The sequence below is a fragment of the Geospiza fortis genome, unplaced genomic scaffold (genome assembly GCF_000277835.1).
Source record: "Geospiza fortis unplaced genomic scaffold, GeoFor_1.0 scaffold279, whole genome shotgun sequence".
Classification (NCBI taxonomy): domain Eukaryota; kingdom Metazoa; phylum Chordata; class Aves; order Passeriformes; family Thraupidae; genus Geospiza; species Geospiza fortis.
Window position 1 is genome coordinate 1,138,343 of NW_005054352.1, and position 19,324 is coordinate 1,157,666.

General features: G+C 37.1%; 1 protein-coding gene across 1 annotated transcript in view; it reads left to right on the top strand.

Moving 5' to 3' along the window:
* The window catches only part of ADGRV1 (adhesion G protein-coupled receptor V1), a 280,024-nt gene that overhangs the window by 201,515 nt on the left and 59,185 nt on the right, over positions 1-19,324 (top strand). Inside the window, exons 84-85 of the mRNA XM_031058954.1 lie at positions 2,966-3,082; positions 10,166-10,344. Coding sequence (XP_030914814.1) covers positions 2,966-3,082; positions 10,166-10,344 — 296 coding nt within the window. The remainder of the gene's footprint in view (positions 1-2,965; positions 3,083-10,165; positions 10,345-19,324) is intronic.

Here is a 19,324-nt window from a genome sequence, read left to right on the forward strand (position 1 = left end):
TCCTGGGCTTTTTTTCATCTTTAACATGTATCTTCACAGAAGCATGTACAGTTTTCTTCGTGGTTTAACAGATTGCCAATTCTTGAAATTAATTACTGATTGATCTTTTTGTCAGGCATGGAGGAAACTGTTAGCAGCTTCTCTTAGAAAGTCACTTCCATGAATGCCTCCAATATAAAACCACCACAACTAATCACCTTGATGAGAATGAGGAAGAAGCATAATGTTATCATTTCAGCATAGAACTAAATGTCAGTATATAAAGATTGAAAAGGGCTATTTAAACTGTAAATTCTCTGTAAAAAGGGCTCCGGACAGTTGGTGTTATAGTGAGCATATATTTATAAGATCCAGGAGTGTACAATTTGTCCCAATAGATGGCACATATTTTTGTTATTAAAGTAATATGTTCCTTGTTATAAAAGGTTGCAGCCTACAGTTAATATCTGAGTGAGGCACAGAAGACATGGGGCAATTAGTCCAAGGAACATTTTATTGGGAAGGCATATTATTGGTTTGCAGGGTTTTTTGTGTTATAAACCAACTGTTATTTGTAGCTTCCAACCAAGATACAAGATAACAAGTCTATGAAAACTTTATATTTCACCTTTATTTTTTTTCCCTAAAATACTCTAAGGCCACTAAGTACAGTGAATTCTTAGCTGAGTGATTACTCCAGCCATATTGCTGTCTTGTTCCTTTAAGAAAAGTCAGTTTCTGTCAAAGACATGCATTTTTAGAACATATTTGGACTCTTTGCATTGTTTTAATTGGAAAACTGTTGATATAGTGATACACTCCTCTTTTTTAATATGCAAAACCTTATTTTTCTTGAATAACAGGAGAGTGTTAGGAATTATAGTTTCTTGGTTATAAATGCAAAATGCTTTTAAGCCAACATTCTGTCGAAAAGGTTAAAAATAATATTTCCAGAACTCCATCAGTCTGCTTTTGTGTTTGCATCCCCTATTTGACTCTAGACTGGCAGTCTGTCCTTGACATATACACAAGCCTTCAGAGAGCAAAAGGTTATAAAGCCTTTCTACCCTTTGTTGTGAGATGCTTGTTGTCAGTAGAAGCATTTGCTCAAGTCTTAGGCAAATTACTACTGGTAGTGTTTGAGAGAGCTGGTGCTGTGGGGTTGTTTCCACAAACACTTCTTGTTTATCCCTCATGGGTGGCAGCTATTGCAGATATATTTCAGTTGTGCGTAACCCACTCCAGATGATGGGATTCTTTCAGCAGTGTCAGAATTTGGCAAAGACCAGTCATTATTAATCTGTGTGTTAACCTTTTAATAGCTGAATGGTTCTATGGCCATGATCAGATGCCAGTTCTCAGCAGAAGCTGATAAATACCACATAAAATATTGAACATGTGTTTTTTTTTCTTTAGATTTTGAAATGCTTTTCATAATTATTTTTAGTCTACTTGTTCCCCAGTTGCTCATTGTTGTTCTTCAATTTCATGATAAGGTAACATTATACTGTCTTTATAAGGGTACTTTTATGATAAAGAGACAGTGTAAGGGTTACTCAGTACCATATGAGTATTTTGTTGCAAATACAGTGTCCACATGTATCCAAATCACTTAATATGCTTTAACTTTCTTACCTATCCCATCTCCTGATTTTATGTACATCAAATCTGTCTCCAGGACCCATTACTTTCTGTTACTAACAAGTCAATGGGCTGTTGGTGAAAAAAGTAGTACTTTTTGTCAGGCAAAGAGAAAATGGTCAGTTTAGTGGATGAGTAGAACCTTTCTTTATGTGAACACTTTAAGTCTTTTATGAATTTTGCTTGAAGAGCCATTTCTTCTGTAAAGAAATTTACAGAAGACAGAGCTTAAGGTTTCTGAGTTGTGTTTTAATTTAAAATGCTCTCAAATTGTCTAACTGCATTCACTGCAGTCAGAGTTGGAATACCTTTGTTCCTTACACTATGCATTGGCTACTTATCCAGTCGACATATAGTCCTTTGACATTTGGCATATTTGTGGAAAAAACCCAAATTGTAACTGCCTTGCATATGTGAAAACCTGGTATGGTATTAGACAAAGGAATAATTGCTTCCTCCCGTTTGTCCAGTATTGCTATCTTAGGGGCTCAGGTATAATATTCCTGTAAGTCTGATGGCCTGAAGACAGCAAATGCCTCGAGTTTGTTTGTTTACTTGATAAAATATCTGGATTTATTCAAATCAGAAGATAACATCTCTCTTAGTCTTATACAGGCAAATCTGCACCCCAATTGCAAAACCTGTGTCTAATGTTGTATGGGAACAATTTTAAGCAATAAATATTTAGTCTGTCTGTAGTCTGGTCATATAAGGGTGCAGTGTGTGGAGAGGGCACTGCCTGAACATTCTCACACCATTTAAGGAGTGAGAATGCACCACCTGAGACTGTCACTGCTGGACTGGGGTCCCTTCGCAGCAGGCAGCTCCAGATGGCCCCAGGATGCCTCTCCTCACTCTTTACCACACATACCCTCTCTCTCAGGTGTGCTTCCTCATTCTTCAAGCTTGACCCTTGGTTCCCCATAGCAGAGTCTCAGCTGTCAGATTTCTAAAAAAAAAAGTAATTTAAGAGTGGTACAGCACCTGCTAGCTGGCAGAGCATGGGAAATTAAAAAGCCCTAGACTTCAGATAAACATTAGCTAGCAACAACAAAAACATCCATGCAGTATCAATATTCTTTTCTATTCCAGCCAAAAATATATCTAGATGTAAAATCACAGCTTGTCAACTAAGGCTTCAGCAAATCCAACTGCTTTAGAGGTTGACAGTGTTTAAGCATAACTTCTTTTGGGTGAATATTAAATGTCCGAGATATCTTTCCTGAGTCTCTGAAATAGTAATTTAGTGTATGTTTCACTTCCAAACTATTTTTTCCGTTATTGTTAATATTAACTTATTTCTGTTTAATTCCAATATGCATGTATTCTTTTTTTCCCCCATCAGGTTTCATTTCTGGCCTCTGCTTACATGAGCCAGCATATCTCAGAGGAAAGCTGCTTTGCCCTCGCATCTGTTACCCATTACCTTTACCTCTGCCAGTTCAGCTGGATGCTTATTCAGGTTGGTTTCTTAGTCCTTTTTATCATTTCCCCAAAACACCTGTAAAAGTAACTGATAGTTAGACTGTATTTCTATTATATTTTAGTGCATACCTATACATATCTGTATATCTATATATCAGAGAGATATAGAGCACTGAAATTCAGTACTACTAGAAGGTCAAAACTTCAGATGACTTTTATTAAATCTGCAGTGACACAATTCCAAGGGTAAATATACAAACACTATAAAGACTTTTACCACTAATTTCCATTACAACTATTTATTCTTAGAACAATGAAGAATTGTCTCAAAGCAAGGAAGAATTTTTTTCCTTACTCTTAACAGTTTTTCTAAATATCTCTTATTTGGTCTTTTGAAGCAGTCTCTTACAAGTGAAGTTTAAGTGTAAACTACACTGTAATTTGTTGAGTCAGTGGCATTTTAGTCATTAAACTTGTATAACATGACAAACATACCTTCACAAATTTGCATTAAAATACAGAATATATGTATTCATAATTATTGCCAGAATTTTTATAGAATCATAGAATCATTTAGGAGAAGCCTTCTAGGGTCATTAAGTCCAACTGTTAACTGAGTACTGCCAAGTCCACAACTAAACCATGTCCCCACATCCTTTTGTGTAGGCTAAACACCCCCAGCTTCCTCAGCCATTCCTCATCAGTCTACTACTCCAGACTAGTCACGCCTGTGTTGCTCATTTGATATATTATAGAACAGTAAATGGTGGAAAAAATAATTGAACTAACATGGAACTCCATGAGCAATCAAATTAGTTATGGAAAATTACTAACTGAAAGTTAGTCAAAGTGACAAGCTGTGGGGTTATTAGAAAAAATACATTATTGTGCCCTCCTTTAGAAATGTATATTTACCACCAGTATTTGAGTTGATTTATTTTTCTGTTATTTTAAGAGGACTTGTCCCAAGCACATATGTTATACCATACAGCTTTATATATGCAGCTCCATATCTTACCATACAAATCCTCCAATATGCAAGCTGTCAGACCAAACCAAGAATTGCAAATTAGGCTGCGTCTAATACAAGTTCCTCTCCCAGTAATATTCATGTAATATGTGGTGTTTTCCTGGAATATGTCAGGCTCATATTCATTGAGAACCCTAGCGGCCTCTCCAACAGCTCACCTGTGCTCATTAGCCTTAGTAAGTCACATGTAGATGGCCTCAAAAGGGAAACTTGTTTGCTTGGCAAATGATGTTCTGGTAGGTTAACTGCTCTAAATTATTTTGTAAACTGTAAATGATATTCTTCACAGTTGCTCATTCACTTTATTCCTAAATTGTTTCAGAGCTCTCCCCCATTTGCTAATTGGGACAAAGTAAGATTTTTCTTTTTTGCTGGGATGCCTCAAGCTTTGGCAATTCAGTGTTTGACAGTATTTAATTCTATGTGTTTTACATGGCATTAAGTTGCAAAAATTACTTGTAATGGCAATCAGAAAATTTGACTGTTAACAGTTGGTCATTTTTATGTCTGTAGTTGAAATTCAGTGTTATTTTTGTTTAGTAGACTTTGGTCAAATCCTAAGAACTTGCATAATACATTGCATTTAGTGGAGCCTCAGGCTTGTGTTAAACATGAAGACTCTTCATGGAAATCTGACCGGACGAAAGTGCTTAAGAGGGAATCCATCAGCCTGCTGAGTGATGAGCTGCCAGGAGTAAAACTCAGAATGAAGATGATTCTCCTTTTTGTGGTGCAGGCCTTCAGCTGAGAATAATTCCTGAATTTTGAAAGACTCAAAAGGAAAGAAATAATCTGAAATATAGATCAACCCAGTCCTCACCTACAGTTTGCTCGTCTTGGCTGGGAATAGGTCTTGGATTTATATATCTCATTATAGAGTGAGTAAGCTATATCAGGGCACAGGAATGAGTGCTGGGGACATCTCTGTGCTTGAATTGGTGACAACTCTAGAAAAGCTTGTGGATCCAAGGGGAAACCAGATTGGTTTAGGAAGTCTGGATGCTACTTCTGTTTGAACAGCAGTCTTAAAAGTCTGGGAAATTTATGTTTGTACTTCTCAGCATAGTATACTTTATATACATGATTTGAAAAGCAGAATGAATAATACATTTATACTTAAATGGGACTTAAATACTTATGTCTGAAAAAGAACAAAAATACAGGAGAAGATTCTGTGTCCTTTGTGCAGTCACTGCATTTGTGAGGCTGCATATCATAGTGCATATGTTTGATCATTGACTTAGGTCATACAAATCCACTAGTGGCTGCCTTGATCACAAGATATGGGTGAATGTGATAATCAAGTACAAGCACCATGCAGGTATGTAAAACTGAAACATCCACAAAATCCAGGCAATTTTAAGTGATCAAAAGGTGGTGGAGCGTCATTTCCAGGCAACAAAACTAAAGAAAACACAGATTTAACAGTACAGTTGGACATTCACAGGTTTATTTCTGGGGTCTAGATCAAAGATCTTCACTTTCTAGACTCCAGGATAACTTCCTTACATTTTTTTGTAATTTTTCCATCTTCTGCATAGTGTTAGGTATAGTAATTATGCTTAATATTTTGTCTTACGTCAATACTCTTTACAAAACAATTTATGTATAGCTTCATGTTTTAATTCTTGTTCTGTTTTTAGCTTCTTGTATTTGTAGACATATTCAATATCTGTATTTCTGCTACAAATGTAACTACTATTCAGATATTGACTGAAATGTAAGAATGGAAAGGATCTCAGAAGTCACCTTCAGCATCAGGATAAAGATTCCATCAAATCATCCTTGCTTGTTTGTTTGTTCCTCTCTCTTTTTTATTGTATAGTCTTGTTTCTTGCTCTTTATGGGGAGAAATCAGAGCCAGCTGATAGCATTACCCAATTTTTAAAAAGATGAAGCTTTCTTAACTGCAGAAGAAAAGGAGTAGGCAAAATGCAAATGGCTCTTTATGGGCTTGAAATACTTGCCGTATGGTAACATCAGACACCCAGAAGTCTTCATCCTGACAAGTGTCCCTTTGTACAGCTGAAGAGCATAAACCTGTATTTTCAAATGGATTTATCTTAGGAGCACGCACTAAAAGTGTCTTTCATCATGACAATGAAAATGAGTTTCTTCTTGTAGTATTTTATAACATGCTGCAAAAAGTAAGTTGCAGAAAAAAAATCAGAAGCTGTTATTAAAAAAAAATCTATCATTTTCACTTGCCAATTCTGACACAGAGTAAAATTATGGAAAAATATGATTCTTTGTGCTTTCTTGACCTATTGCTAGAGTGAAGTAAATCAACAGTGAAAGTGTCAATTCAACAAGCAAACCAGAATGAAAATCATAAACTTGGTAGCACCCATACCTGAATCTTTCTCCTACATCAATTTAATGGCACTTTAAATTTTCTATAAATTTCTATAAATTTGTGTCAGACTTGTAAGATGTCCATTGATCTTAAAGTAGTTTTGATGCTTTTTTATTTTAAGAATAAAAAAATAGACTGCTTTTTAGACTGCTTAACAGCTTCAAAAAAGGAATTATATAAAAATACAATTATTATAAAATGACACCTCCAACTATTTGTAAAAAAAAGAAAGGAAAATAGAAGTTTTCCTACTGAATTGGAAATTATTTTATTTAAAGTATTTTGCACCTGTTGTTCGCCAGCTATCTGCAGATTATCACAGGTGGTGGGGCACTGGAATAGGTTGCCCAGGTTGCCAAGTTGTGGCTACTTCATCCCTGGAAGTGTTCAAGGGCAGAGATGAGACTTTGAGCGACTTTGTTGTCCTCGTTTAGGGCTCGTATTCTCCAGTTTAGTGATCCCACTGAATCCATGCACTGCTCTCTTGCTCCCAGCCTCCCCCACCCCGTCTACCCTGCAAAGATTATAGGTTAAGAGCAATGTGCTGGAAACAGCAATAAGATAAGGGAACAAACAGTACAGCCACACCGACAGAGGGTACAAGAAAGAGGTGAACGATTCACACAGAAACAGCCCCACCCAACTGCTCCCTCGACCACATTACACTGACCCAGAGCAAACCCTTTCTCCCCAGAAGAGTTTCTTCCCCCAGCCCCCAGCAGTGATGGGAGGTGATATAGGATAACCTCTGGGTCCTAGCCATTGCTACTGCAAAAATTAACCCTGTTCTGGCTGGTAACAGGACACTGGTCCAGTGGAAAATGTCCTATGGTGGGAGATGGGGAACTAGGTAGCCCGTTCCAACACAAAAAATTCTAAAATTCTGTGATTATCACTAAAGATAAATCAATGAATAATTAAACAATTAAATAAATGTGTCCCAGGTTTGAGAATTAATTTCCATTAATTGCTTCATTTTAAAAGAAAAAAACCTTCACTGAAGTTCACATTATCTCATTAGAGTGTTATGTGAATAAACAATTATTTTGCTTTCTATATCAGAACAAATTACAAGTTGCCCATTTGTTCTTCCACCTGAGCAGCTGGAAAACGGACTGTACATTTGAAGCATAAAAGGGGTTGAATAAAAGAACTAGTAATTATCAAAATACAAATGTGACTGTGCAGAAAATGTGGATATTCCAACCTCACTTACACCTTTACAGCAGCTGTGGTATTAAGTGTTATGCTGTGATAAATGAAGTGAGATAACTAAATATGGCTAACCAAACACAGAACAAGGACATAACATATGACTTCATAGAAAGCAATTTCAGTTGGTGACTGAGAACAATGTCCACCAGATTGTCAGAATTAGTAGAACCAACAGTCCCTGAGTGTAATGGCATATAGAGTTCAAGGATTTTGCTGTCTGGAAGTGCTTTCAGTGAGGCACAGCCTAGCTAGCACTATAAGGGCACGTAATTGAAGTATGTTTACTGACCTGTAGTGACAAACAGAATTTTGAATGAGTTTTCAGTCCCACATAAAAGTGAACAGGACCAAATATTTCCAGAAGCTGTGTTTTTTTTTGTCCAAATACAGTTTTCATCTGTTTAATATTTTCTTCCTATGCATGTTCAGCAATGGAATTAATATTTTTTCTGTGTTCTTTCAACCTACACAGGATAGTTGCAATTATGTGGTGGGATTTACCTGTGATCTTTTAAGGAAAATAAACTTTGCCTTTGTTCATATAGCACCAATCACCAAACAAAAACCAAAAAAGACATAGTAGTTATTATATAATTAATATAATTATATACACTGGATATAGCTATGAAATCTCATTCTCTAAAAAAGGCATTTAAAACAGTTACTAACCTTTTTTAAACAAGTTGCTACCATTCTGTGTGCTTTATTATTAATGAGAGAAAGTATTGCATATTCATACCATATAAATCATAGAAAAAAATCTGAAATGATAGGTAACTAATGAGACCGACAGAAGGAATACAGAAACAAGTAATTAAGCACTTTAATGTGAAAATTAGGTGTTCCCGAACAAAGGGGTAGACAAGCCCTTGGCCGGGGGAAATGTGCAAAATTTCCCTCAATAAAATAATAATGTTGCGTTGTCTTGTCACAGTATATGGATTTTTACTTATCCTTACAATAGATGGCTGAAAATGAAGCATGTAAATTAACATTATTATATGAAACCCTTGTGTAGGCCATAGAGAGGGATGACTATGCTTGTTTAAGGATTAATGAGTCCCTGAAGGTGCCTGTCCTGTCTCCATTGACTGACAAGACATGCTTAAAGGCACAAGCTCAAATTAGATACATCACATGCAAAAAAAGACGAATAATCCCTTATGCACCTAATATAAAAGGCCAGAAATCATAATGTAGCATGTGGACCTGTAAGTGGTATAACATTTGTGAAGTGGAGAAAGTGAAGAAAAATTTATAAAAAAAAATTTTTTTGTGTCTAGCTTAGTTGTTTATTAGGCAGTAGTGTGTAGATGTGCTTTAAAAAATGCTCACACGTGGCAGTGTTTCTACTATGAACATCTTGAAGAAAATTCAAATATCCAAGCTATATATTAAGTATTCTGCTTTACTTGAAGGGTTTCCTTACTCATACTACTACTTCTTTCAAGGGGTTTCAGCTATTCCACTATTTTGATTGATATAAGGTTTTAAACCACATTATGCTGTTTGATGATAAGTTGATCATAAGAAAACACAGACTGTTTTAGAGATGCCTGTGAGTTTACATTCATTTATTTGCAGTTTTTTCTCAAACTGTTATGCATATATTGCACAGAATCATAGAACCGTTGAAGTTTTAGGGGTATTTTGAGGCTGTCTACCTCAAACAGCTAGGGGCAGGTTGCTCAGGACCGTGGTCAGTTTGGTTTTGATTATCTACAGACACATACTCCACGACTGCTCTGGGCATCTTGGCCCAGTGTTTGACCACCCTCACAGTAAGAAAGCTTTTCCTTGAATGCAGATGAAGCTTCTTGTATGTTAATTTGGGCCCATTGCCTCTTGCCCCACTACTGGGCATCACTGAGGAGAGTGTCCCCTTCGTCACTGACTTCTATCAGGTGTTGGTACATATGGATGTGATCCCCCTGAGCATCCTCTTTCCAGGCTGAACAGCCACAGTTCCCTCAGCCTCCCCTCATAGGAGAAGTTTTCCATCCCTTTATCATCCTCATGAACCATTGGTGGACTTGCTCCATGTCTGTATTGTACTGCTGAGCCCAGAACAGGATCACAGAACCATCAAAGGAGCTTAGTGTGTTTCTTACAAGATTCATACAGCTGAACAATAAGATAAAAATATTAAATACAGATAAGATTTAGAAATACTATATGCCAGTCTTCTATGTGAAGGTATGAATATCTAGAGGAAAAAGTGACTTTTGCCCCCAAAGGCTATTTTTACATTGCAAAAATAGTGTTCTCTACTAAACAGGGCGTCTCTTTCTCTGTTAGTCTAATTCAAAATAGTTATATAAATAAGCATATTGTTTTTATAATGTCTTTTCATTACTTAAGGAAAAAAGTGAGGGCAAAGTATTTTTGTTGAATAGTGTTTATACATATACCTGCACTGGGGCAGAAATATGCTGCATTGTGACCTTCAGAGTAATTCGGTTTTTGGCATAGTTTATAACCAGAAAGTCTACTGATTGTTTTTGTGCTTTTTTCTCCAGGCAGTTAATTTCTGGTATGTCCTTGTGATGAATGATGAGCACACAGAGAGGCGCTATCTGCTTTACTTCCTTTTGAGTTGGGGGCTTCCAGCTTTTGTTGTTATCCTTCTTCTAATTATCCTGAGAGGAATCTACCATCACAGCACAGCGCAGATTTATGGCCTTGTCTACAGTGATCTGTAAGTGTTTCCTTAAAAAAGCATGAACTAGGCATTGTACTGTCTATTTGGGTTTGTATTTAATTTTCTTCCATGTGGAGAGTCATATATAAGCATAGAAAACTGTCATAATTAAAACAGTGTATCTTCATAGAACAAGATGTGTTTAAGTGGAGATACATAAATAAATATTTTTGCTCTTTCCTACCATTTTTTTCCCCCTCTGGCTTCTTTGCTGGCAAACTTAATCTGTAATGATAGGTCTTCTAGGATATAAGGATAATATACTTACTGATTTTGGATCACAATTACATTCTTCATGTGCAGAAAATAAACACGTCTTCTTTTTAAAATGAATGTACAAATTCTTTTTATGAAAACAACATATGACATTGCTTTCAGGGTAGACCCACAGCAGAAGAATATTCATCTGTCTTTAATAAAAGAGGAAGATAGAGTGTGCATCATTCCATTATAAGAGAACAAAATTTAGTGGTTTGTTTTTTGTTGCACCAAGAGAATTCCTGTGAGTAGATACTTGAATTTCATACTGATGTTTAAATATATGCAAGTATATATACAGACACACATGTGGCCTTATAAATATTGTTTGTGTATGCAAATCTGTGTGTGAATCTGTACTGTGCATGGTAAGCAGGAATACCTGATTTTGATGTAAATGAGTTACATTGGGTACTACAAGTTCTGTGACCATGTTGGCTGAAGTTTAGTCCTACATTCATAGACATCAACTCAATTCAGAAATATAACTGAGATCCACGACAACAAACCATTGCTGATGTTCATTATGTTCATGTTATATCAAGGAATGCTCCATAGGTGTATACCATGCCATGCACGTCAATATTTCTCACAGAATGTGTCTTTTTCTTCATGGTAAAATGCTTCTTTGTGCAAAGTAAACCCAAGGAATGAGTGTAACATAATCAAATTCTCGAACAGCAGCCAAACTGTTTAGTTGATGGTATCATGTAGTGAAACAGTTTTCCAGCTGTTTTCTTTTGATGTCCATGTCTCATTCTTTAAAAAACAAGGAAAAACCTTACAGTTCTGATAAAATTATTCAGTAGAGGAAAATTACTTAGTCCAACCCATTGCCCAAATTAAATATAAAACTTTTCCAGCATTCTATTACAGTGTGAAAATGCTAGAAATCATCACAAGCTTAGTGAATGTGCAGCTTATTCTATCTCAGTCAACATGAACACTCTAAGAGATATCTGCAAAATTTTTCATAAATAGCATCAATGCTAATTCCTGATTTGAAAAGCACCGTAAGGCTTGCTCTTATTTGTACAAGATGGCTTTGAAAGACAGAACGTAGAAATGGGGACAGATTGAACTACAGCACTTGGTTTGTTTTCTCCAAGCCAGAGTGCAGTGGTGGAAAAAGTGACAAGGACATTTCCAAATCCAAACTCGTTGCATACTGACTTCAGAATCAGCCTCAGAAATGGTTTGAGAACAGTAGTGTGCTGGTAAGAACTTCTCACATATGAGCGCTGTAAGACTGGTTAAAGTTACAGAAGTAGTGGAGCCTGTTATCCTAGCTCTCCCCTAAGCAATCACTCCTTCAGGCAACCCATTTCTGCATTACTGTGGTGTCTGACCAACTGTTTTGTTCTTAACTGGTATGCAGTGGGCTCAATTAATAGCCAACAGCATAGCTGTGTTTGGAGAAGTTAATTTTATACTTGCACTGAACAAAAAATGGGTTCAGCCATGTTGTTTTTTATGCTTCATTGGAAGCATTAGGACAGAGCTTCCCTCCAGATATGACAAACTCTAAACAAAAATGCCTGTGTTTTATACTGTGACTCCCATGTCCATGTCACAGTATAAACCAGTAGTATACTGTTGATTACTTTAATAATTAGCAGTGTTTATATATGGTATGAACAGTTCTCTCTTAGGCATTGTGTATTTTTTTTTTTTTAATACTGGTAAATTTGTCTGTATAAATGCCACCAAGCAGCATTTTTTTTTAAAGTTGGAGTTCAGTGATAAGTGAAAGACCTAACTGACACAGAAGGGCTCTTTCACTCCTCCCTATGCTGATTCCCCTATTGCTCAGATGCAAAGGTTGAAGTCTCTTTGAATAAGCCTGGAAAAGATGCTGATTCTTCACAATTTTAAAGTAGTACAGGGCTCTTTTATAACATCTTTTAGAATTCTGGACCATCTCTTGGGTACAAGTCCAGTGAGTGCAGCATAATTAACCTTTAAACTTGTGTTTGGGAACAAAAGCTGACACTTGTCATTAAACAATTCTGGCTTCTGATCTGAGAAACAGATGAGTTAGGGCAAAGCTTGCAAATAGGTGTGGTTCACGAACTCTCAACAGCACTGAATTTTTCAGGGCTACATGAGCAGTTAGAAAGCTACTTTACTGACAAAGATTTCTATTTTAGCTCTTTTACTTGCATCTTTGTTCTGTAAGTGTTAGAGAGTGACAAGTGACCAGGATGAAACTGGAGAGAGCTAGATTTTATGTAATTATTCAATTTCTCTTTCTTCTTACCTCTCCATTGCGCTATACATCTGTTTGTCAATATCTACAGTTTGAATTTGCCTCCTTATGTTTTCACCATATTAGTGAACTGTGTCTTTGTACTTTAAGAGATTAGAGAAAACACCATTCTGTTTAACTGTGAGATAAAACTTTTCAGAACCTTCACGGAATGATTTTCAGAAATGAGGTCTGGCTGTACCAGAATGCAGCAAATGCTGAACTCTAGAGTTTGGGAATGGCAGTAAGCTTTGGAATTTGATTTTAAGGTGAATTTTGTCTTGTTGTAAACTCATCTGTTCATAAATTTTTCTTTATTTAATAAAAAAATTATTCTGAAAGGTAAGCTTGATCTTTTACTGCTTGGGTATTTTAAATCTCTTACCTACAGTAGCATGGTTTTATCAGCTCAGGAATTACTCTTGTTGCTGCTTTAAGCTTTGAGTCTGACTAGACCTTCTTGAAATCATCTTCACATAAGAAGGACAAAGGACTTTATTTATTAGAGTGTAAGCTAAAACAGTAACCTTTGAAAATGAGAAAATTAGAAATTATTACACTTGACAGAAAAAAAATTTAAAAGTCTATAAGCAAATATCTCGCTGCCCACTGTATCTTTGCAAATGCTGTATTTCATGCATGATTTTTGTCATGCTGTTTCCTATAATTTTTTTTTTTCAATTGCAACCAACTCTATAATTCCCTCTAGTTCCCAGAAAGTAGGAGTTTTTTTGTTCATATTCTCTCAGAGATCAGTGTTGGCCCAGTCCCATTTAATTATCGTTATTGATGATCTGGATGAGAGCATTGTGTCTATTGTTAGGAAATATGTGAATGATACCAAGTTGCACGGGAGTGTTGATCTGCAGGAGGGTAGCAGTGCTCTGCAGAGGACCTGGACAGGCTGGGTTGATGGGCCAACACCAATGGCATGAGGTTCAACAAGTGCAGGTCCTGGGTCCTGCACTTTGGCTACAACAACCCCATTGAGAGCTACAGGCTGGGAATGGAGTGGCTAGACAGTGCCCAGCAAAAAAAGTGCCTGGGGGTGCTTGTCAATAGCTGGCTGAACATGAGCAAGCTGTGCCCAGGTGGCCCAGAAGGCCAACAGTATCCTGGCCTGGATCAGAAATGTGTGGACAGTAGGACCAGAACAGTGACTGTCCTGCTGTACTGGGCACTGGTGAGGCCACACCTTGAGTGCTGGGTTCAGTTTTGGACCCCTCAATTTAGGAAGGGCATTGAGGTACTTGAGTGTGTTCAGAGAAGGGCAATGGAGCTGGGGAAGGGTCTGGAGCACAAGTCCTGTGAAGAAAGGCTGAGCCTGGAGAAAATGAGTCTCAGCACAGGTCTTATCAACTCCCCGAAAGGAGACTGTAGCCGGGTGGGAGTTAGCCTAGTCTCCCAGACAACCAGGATGAGAGGACGTAGTTTCAAGCTGCACCAGGGGAGGTTCTTCACAGAAAGAGTGACTAGATATTGCAAGGGGCTGTCCAGGGACGTAGTGAAGTCACTTGGAGGTGTTAAAGGAAAGGCTGGGTATGGCACTTAGTGCCATAGTCTAGTTGCTCTGGTGTTTGGTCCTAGGTTGGGCTCAGTGATCTCAGAGCTATTTTCCAACCAAATTAATTCTGTGATTCTGTCTATGTCTTGGCTGTCTTTTGCTTGCTCTTTTCCCTCTGTTAATCTCTCCAGGTTCTAGAAGTGTCTCTCTTCTAGCAGAATCTTGTATTTGCCCAAGGGAGGAATGATCTCCATTGTCAGGAGGATCCCTGTCACACATTCATTTTCCTCTTCAAAATACCATCTGGCAAACAAAGTACAAAAGAAGATATGTGCCATTACAATACTTTATATTTGTACAAATATCCATTCGCTTGGATTTAGATTCATATTTCCTCATAGCAAAAATAGGGTTAAGCTAAATGTTCTTAAATATCTTCTTTGTATCATAGTCATGAAATATCTATGAGAAATAATGGAAAAGATTTTCCAGTGATATTCCTTCTAAAAACCTGAAATACTTCTATGTCCTCTACAGTCCAGCTCAAAGCAGAATTTTTTTTGCAGGAAAATCATTGGATCTGTGATTATGGAGCCACAACTGTGGGATAGGGAGGCTAAGCTAAAGAAGCTAGATCTATGAAATTTTTGCTGTGATTAAGGGTTACAGCTCTTGTTGCTCCCACTGCAGTTTCTCTGAATCTTACACATAGGGAGAGCTCAGGGAACAGATGAGCCTGCCATGGTTTTAAGCCCAGCTGGACATGAAACACCATGTTTTACTTCTTTCTGTCTTTCTCCTCCATGCCAGTTGAATGGGGAGGAGAATCCAAGTGAAACTTGTATATTGAGATAAAAAGTACTTACTGTTTGAAAATAAAATAAAATCATAATTGAAAGTAATCATAATCATAATCTTAATAATTAGAATCATAACAATGATATTTTTTTCTTTAAAGTGATGCACAGTGCAGTTTGTCTCTCCAGTTTGTCTGGCTGATGCCAAACACCCCTTCCTGAACCCAGATTGACTGCACTTACCATTTTATATACTGTGCATGAAGTTATGTGGTGTGGAAATATCCTTTTGGTCAGTTCAGGTCACCTGTCCCAGCAATGTTTCCTTCCAGTTTATTTTGCCTACCTTTTCACTGACAGAGCATGAGACAAGGAAGAAAAAGTCCTTGACTTAGGGTAAATATGACTAGCAAAACCCCAAAACATTAGTGTCTTATCAGTACCATCCTCATTCCAATCCAGAACACAGCACTTGTACCATCTACTGAGAAGAAATTAACTGAAACCAGGGCAGAGCCATTGTTAACATTATTGGGATAAGAAACTCCATCAAAAATGTGCTTTGGTACCAGGCCCTTTGCAATGAGTCATGGGCACTTTGTGCTATGGTTTCTCTCTCACTGAATGTCTGAAAGTCTGGTGCACTGACCCTTAACCCAGTCAGAAAAATGTACTGGGTGCTGCTTTAGGTCTCATCCAGTTGAAGGACTGTCTCAGTGTTGGCACACATCCCAGGAACAGATCCCTGGCTTACTAGCTGTTCCCTAAAATGGAAATCTGCTTTCTTTAAACCAAGGACCAGTAACAAGAACATTTTAGCTTGAGTGAGCTAATTTCCATCCAAGCATTTGGATTAAATCTCAAGTCTCCTTTTCTGTATCACTTCAAAAGTGCTGAATTCAGCTGTGAGCAACATTTGTATCACCAGACTTTTACAGGCAGGAATAGGTAAGAAAATAGCTAAGAATTGCCACAAAACGTTCAGGGATTTTCATTTAACTCAAAGACATACTAAGAAGAAGGGGTTTGTATGACAAACCTATGAGGAATTACCGTCCTCTAATGACTGGTTTTATTTTCTGAACGGACAAGAAGTGTCTCCCTGCATGGACTTCTCTCTGCAGCTTCTTTTTCCTATTATCCAAGTTTTTCCACCTCCTCTCTCCTCAGTTCACTGGCACATCATCTAGGATTTCAAAGCTATTCCAAACTGCTGTTGCTAGACCTCAGTACAGAATGATGCTTGACTGTCTGTATGCAAAGCCAAGTGCTTCATGAACCACTCAGCTGAAGTTGGGGGGCAAAAACCCTACAGTTTTCACCACTGATTTCTCACCATTTGGGCTCTGTCCTTTTCTGTATAGTAAATTAAACCATCCTGAGCTACTGCTACTGTAGTAGCAGTATAAATATGGATAGTAGTAGTAGTAGTAGTGTAAATGTTTCTGATGAACCAGAGCTACTTCAATTATGTTGACACAGTGCCACACTACAGGCATTCTTATACATGTATATACATACACACATAACCATACACATGCATATACATATATAGACACATATTTATATAGGGAAAAACCTACAGAATAAGTTAATAAAGTACAAAGTTTGACCTTTTTGTATCCTGTACTTGTACTTTATTTTCTAAACTTTTCCTGTGTTTCCAAAGAAACACATGTAGTCTGATGTGCTACCAACTTCTAAGGATTATTTAAAAACACTTCTAAATGGGATGGCTTTAATTACTTTTCACTTATACCTCATTACCAAGATAAGTTTTCAGTGAGGAGAAATTGTTGGGGTCAGTGGCAGGGGGTTGAATGTCTTTCATCTATTGGCAAGTATTTCTTGTAGCGCATCAGAATCAGGCATAATCACTGTACTGTGCTTTTTAAAACTACAATAAAGAAAGATAAATTCTGGCTGCTTTAACTAATGAAAGTTTGAAACATGAGTAGAGAAGAATAGTTGTTATGGTAAAATTTCCAATCATTATGGGATGGTTAATGTCTGACAAATCATGGTATTATGTTGTCGTGGTAAAGAGTTAAAAAGATAGGTTGTTATGGGTGAAAGTTGCACTCACTAATGTCTGTGAGGCCCGATCCTTCAAACAGGTTCAGATGAAGGGATTTTTTTGTGCCCCAAAAAAGCTCCAGGAACTTTTCTGGAGCCTCTGTAGTATTCTGACAGGAGTATCAAAGAACATCTGCAGGATGAAGGCTTGCATCCCTGTCATTGATAGCTTTTAAAAGCTTCATATTTTCTTTGTAGTTGTACAAGTAACTAGTAATTTCATCCCTCCTACTTTGTCATCTTTAATCATTAAAATACAGCCTACTACTACTAAACCAGATCGTTCTCAATTTATCTGTTTTCCGCCATATTAGAAAAAACCTTAATCTGATATGCCAGAATAAATTGAGAAATGCTAAGATAAGCAAAAGTGAGATCAATACCAGCCACTAGTTCTGACTACCCCATTGATACTGACAAATGGAGTCCATATATAAGCCTTCTTGTATTTGATCTTTCTAAAAAAGAAGTGGAAAAAAAATAGTAGGATTTTTGTTTGGTTGGGTGGGGGTTTTTTGGGCTTTTTAATTTCACCACAGGGCTGTTCTACAACCACTCAGTTTTGTCTCAGATTTTAGTTCCATGAAGTAAGTTTTAGTGTATTTAGTGCAATATGTTGTACTTGGGAAGGCAAACTCTTGTCTGCCCAATGTAAAAGCCACAGTAAACAAAGGCATATCTCACTGACCTGTACTATGATGCATATGATTAAAAGGAATGCAGCTTTAGCAGACTGATTTGTGTTATTAGTATTACATTTAATTGTGAGTGCGAAAAAACATATTTTGCAGATGTTATTCTTCTTCCCAAAGGGCAGGACTATGAACATGAGCTTCATTTATGTTTGACAGCTTGCACATGGAAGTGTCTTCTTTTTCAGCTAGATTTGTAGTAAATCCTTGGTTTAGACAATGCATAGGAAAAGTAAGATTAGAGTGTCTGCCTTAAAACATAGTACTAGGGAAACATTTTCTGGCATTGGAGAAACTATAACAAGTCTTAAATAGTAAAAACCCAAAAACATAGCTTCAACAATATATTGTAGTTTCAAAGTCATTGATAATGACTCATACACATGAGGAGCAAGCCTAGATTTAAACAGGAGCAAGATACTTAACTGAAATCAGACACATAACTCCTTATGTAATTTTAAAATTGCAGTGTTAGCAAGAATCATGCTCTAAGAGATTTCAAGCATGTTTCTGTCAGCTTAGTTTCCTGGTCAAACGCTGAAGGCTGCAAATCTTCTGGGACTTGTGGAATGAGCTGCCTGGGAACTCCAGAGCTTCCAGTTCCTTAGAAGTCTCAACTGTATTAATGTAGTGGTTATGCTGGGTCTTTGCTGCTTCTTCTTGGTAACTGTATTTCTTTAGTATTAACTTTCACTCTAGGAAGAAAAAAAGAAAAAGACAAAAACAAAGAAAAAGGTCAAAAAAACTAGGTATAAAATTGTTCAGAGAAATTTCCAGAGGATCATATGATGAGAACACTGAAACACAATAAGCTGTGTTCTAAAACAACAGCAGATGACCTTTTGGATTCTCATTATAGAAAAGCATTGTTTAGACATTTTCATTTTCGCCTTTTTCCAACTGTTTAGCTCTACAATAACAGCAGCAGGAGAGGGCAACAAGGAAATTGTTTTTCTGCTTGATTATGCAATAGGTCTGGTTTATTGACAAGCCTGCTGTTGCATACACTGACTCAGACTGAATCTTCCGAAGATTCAGTTCTTTGCTGTTCCAAAACAACATCTTGGCATTTCTTCATCTTTTGTTCTTGGAGGACTGGATTTTCCCCAATGTGTTTTATCGTTGGTATGTACTCTGTGGGTACCTCCATTAATGAGTATGGTGCTACTTTTAATAAATTTTGACATGTCAGTAAAGATGATAGAATTAAATTTCTAGCAGTAAATCCTATGGATGTAGATCTGGCTTTCAAAAAACTGCTGGGACAGTCTGGCCAAACATGAGCAAGAATGGGCAAGCCTTGACTTAAGTTCTGGCGATTCTAATTCTGCTGTTTCTGAGCTCACATTTCTTAACCAAAGCAGTCTAACTGTATTTTCATTTTTTCCCTCTTTCTCCTCTT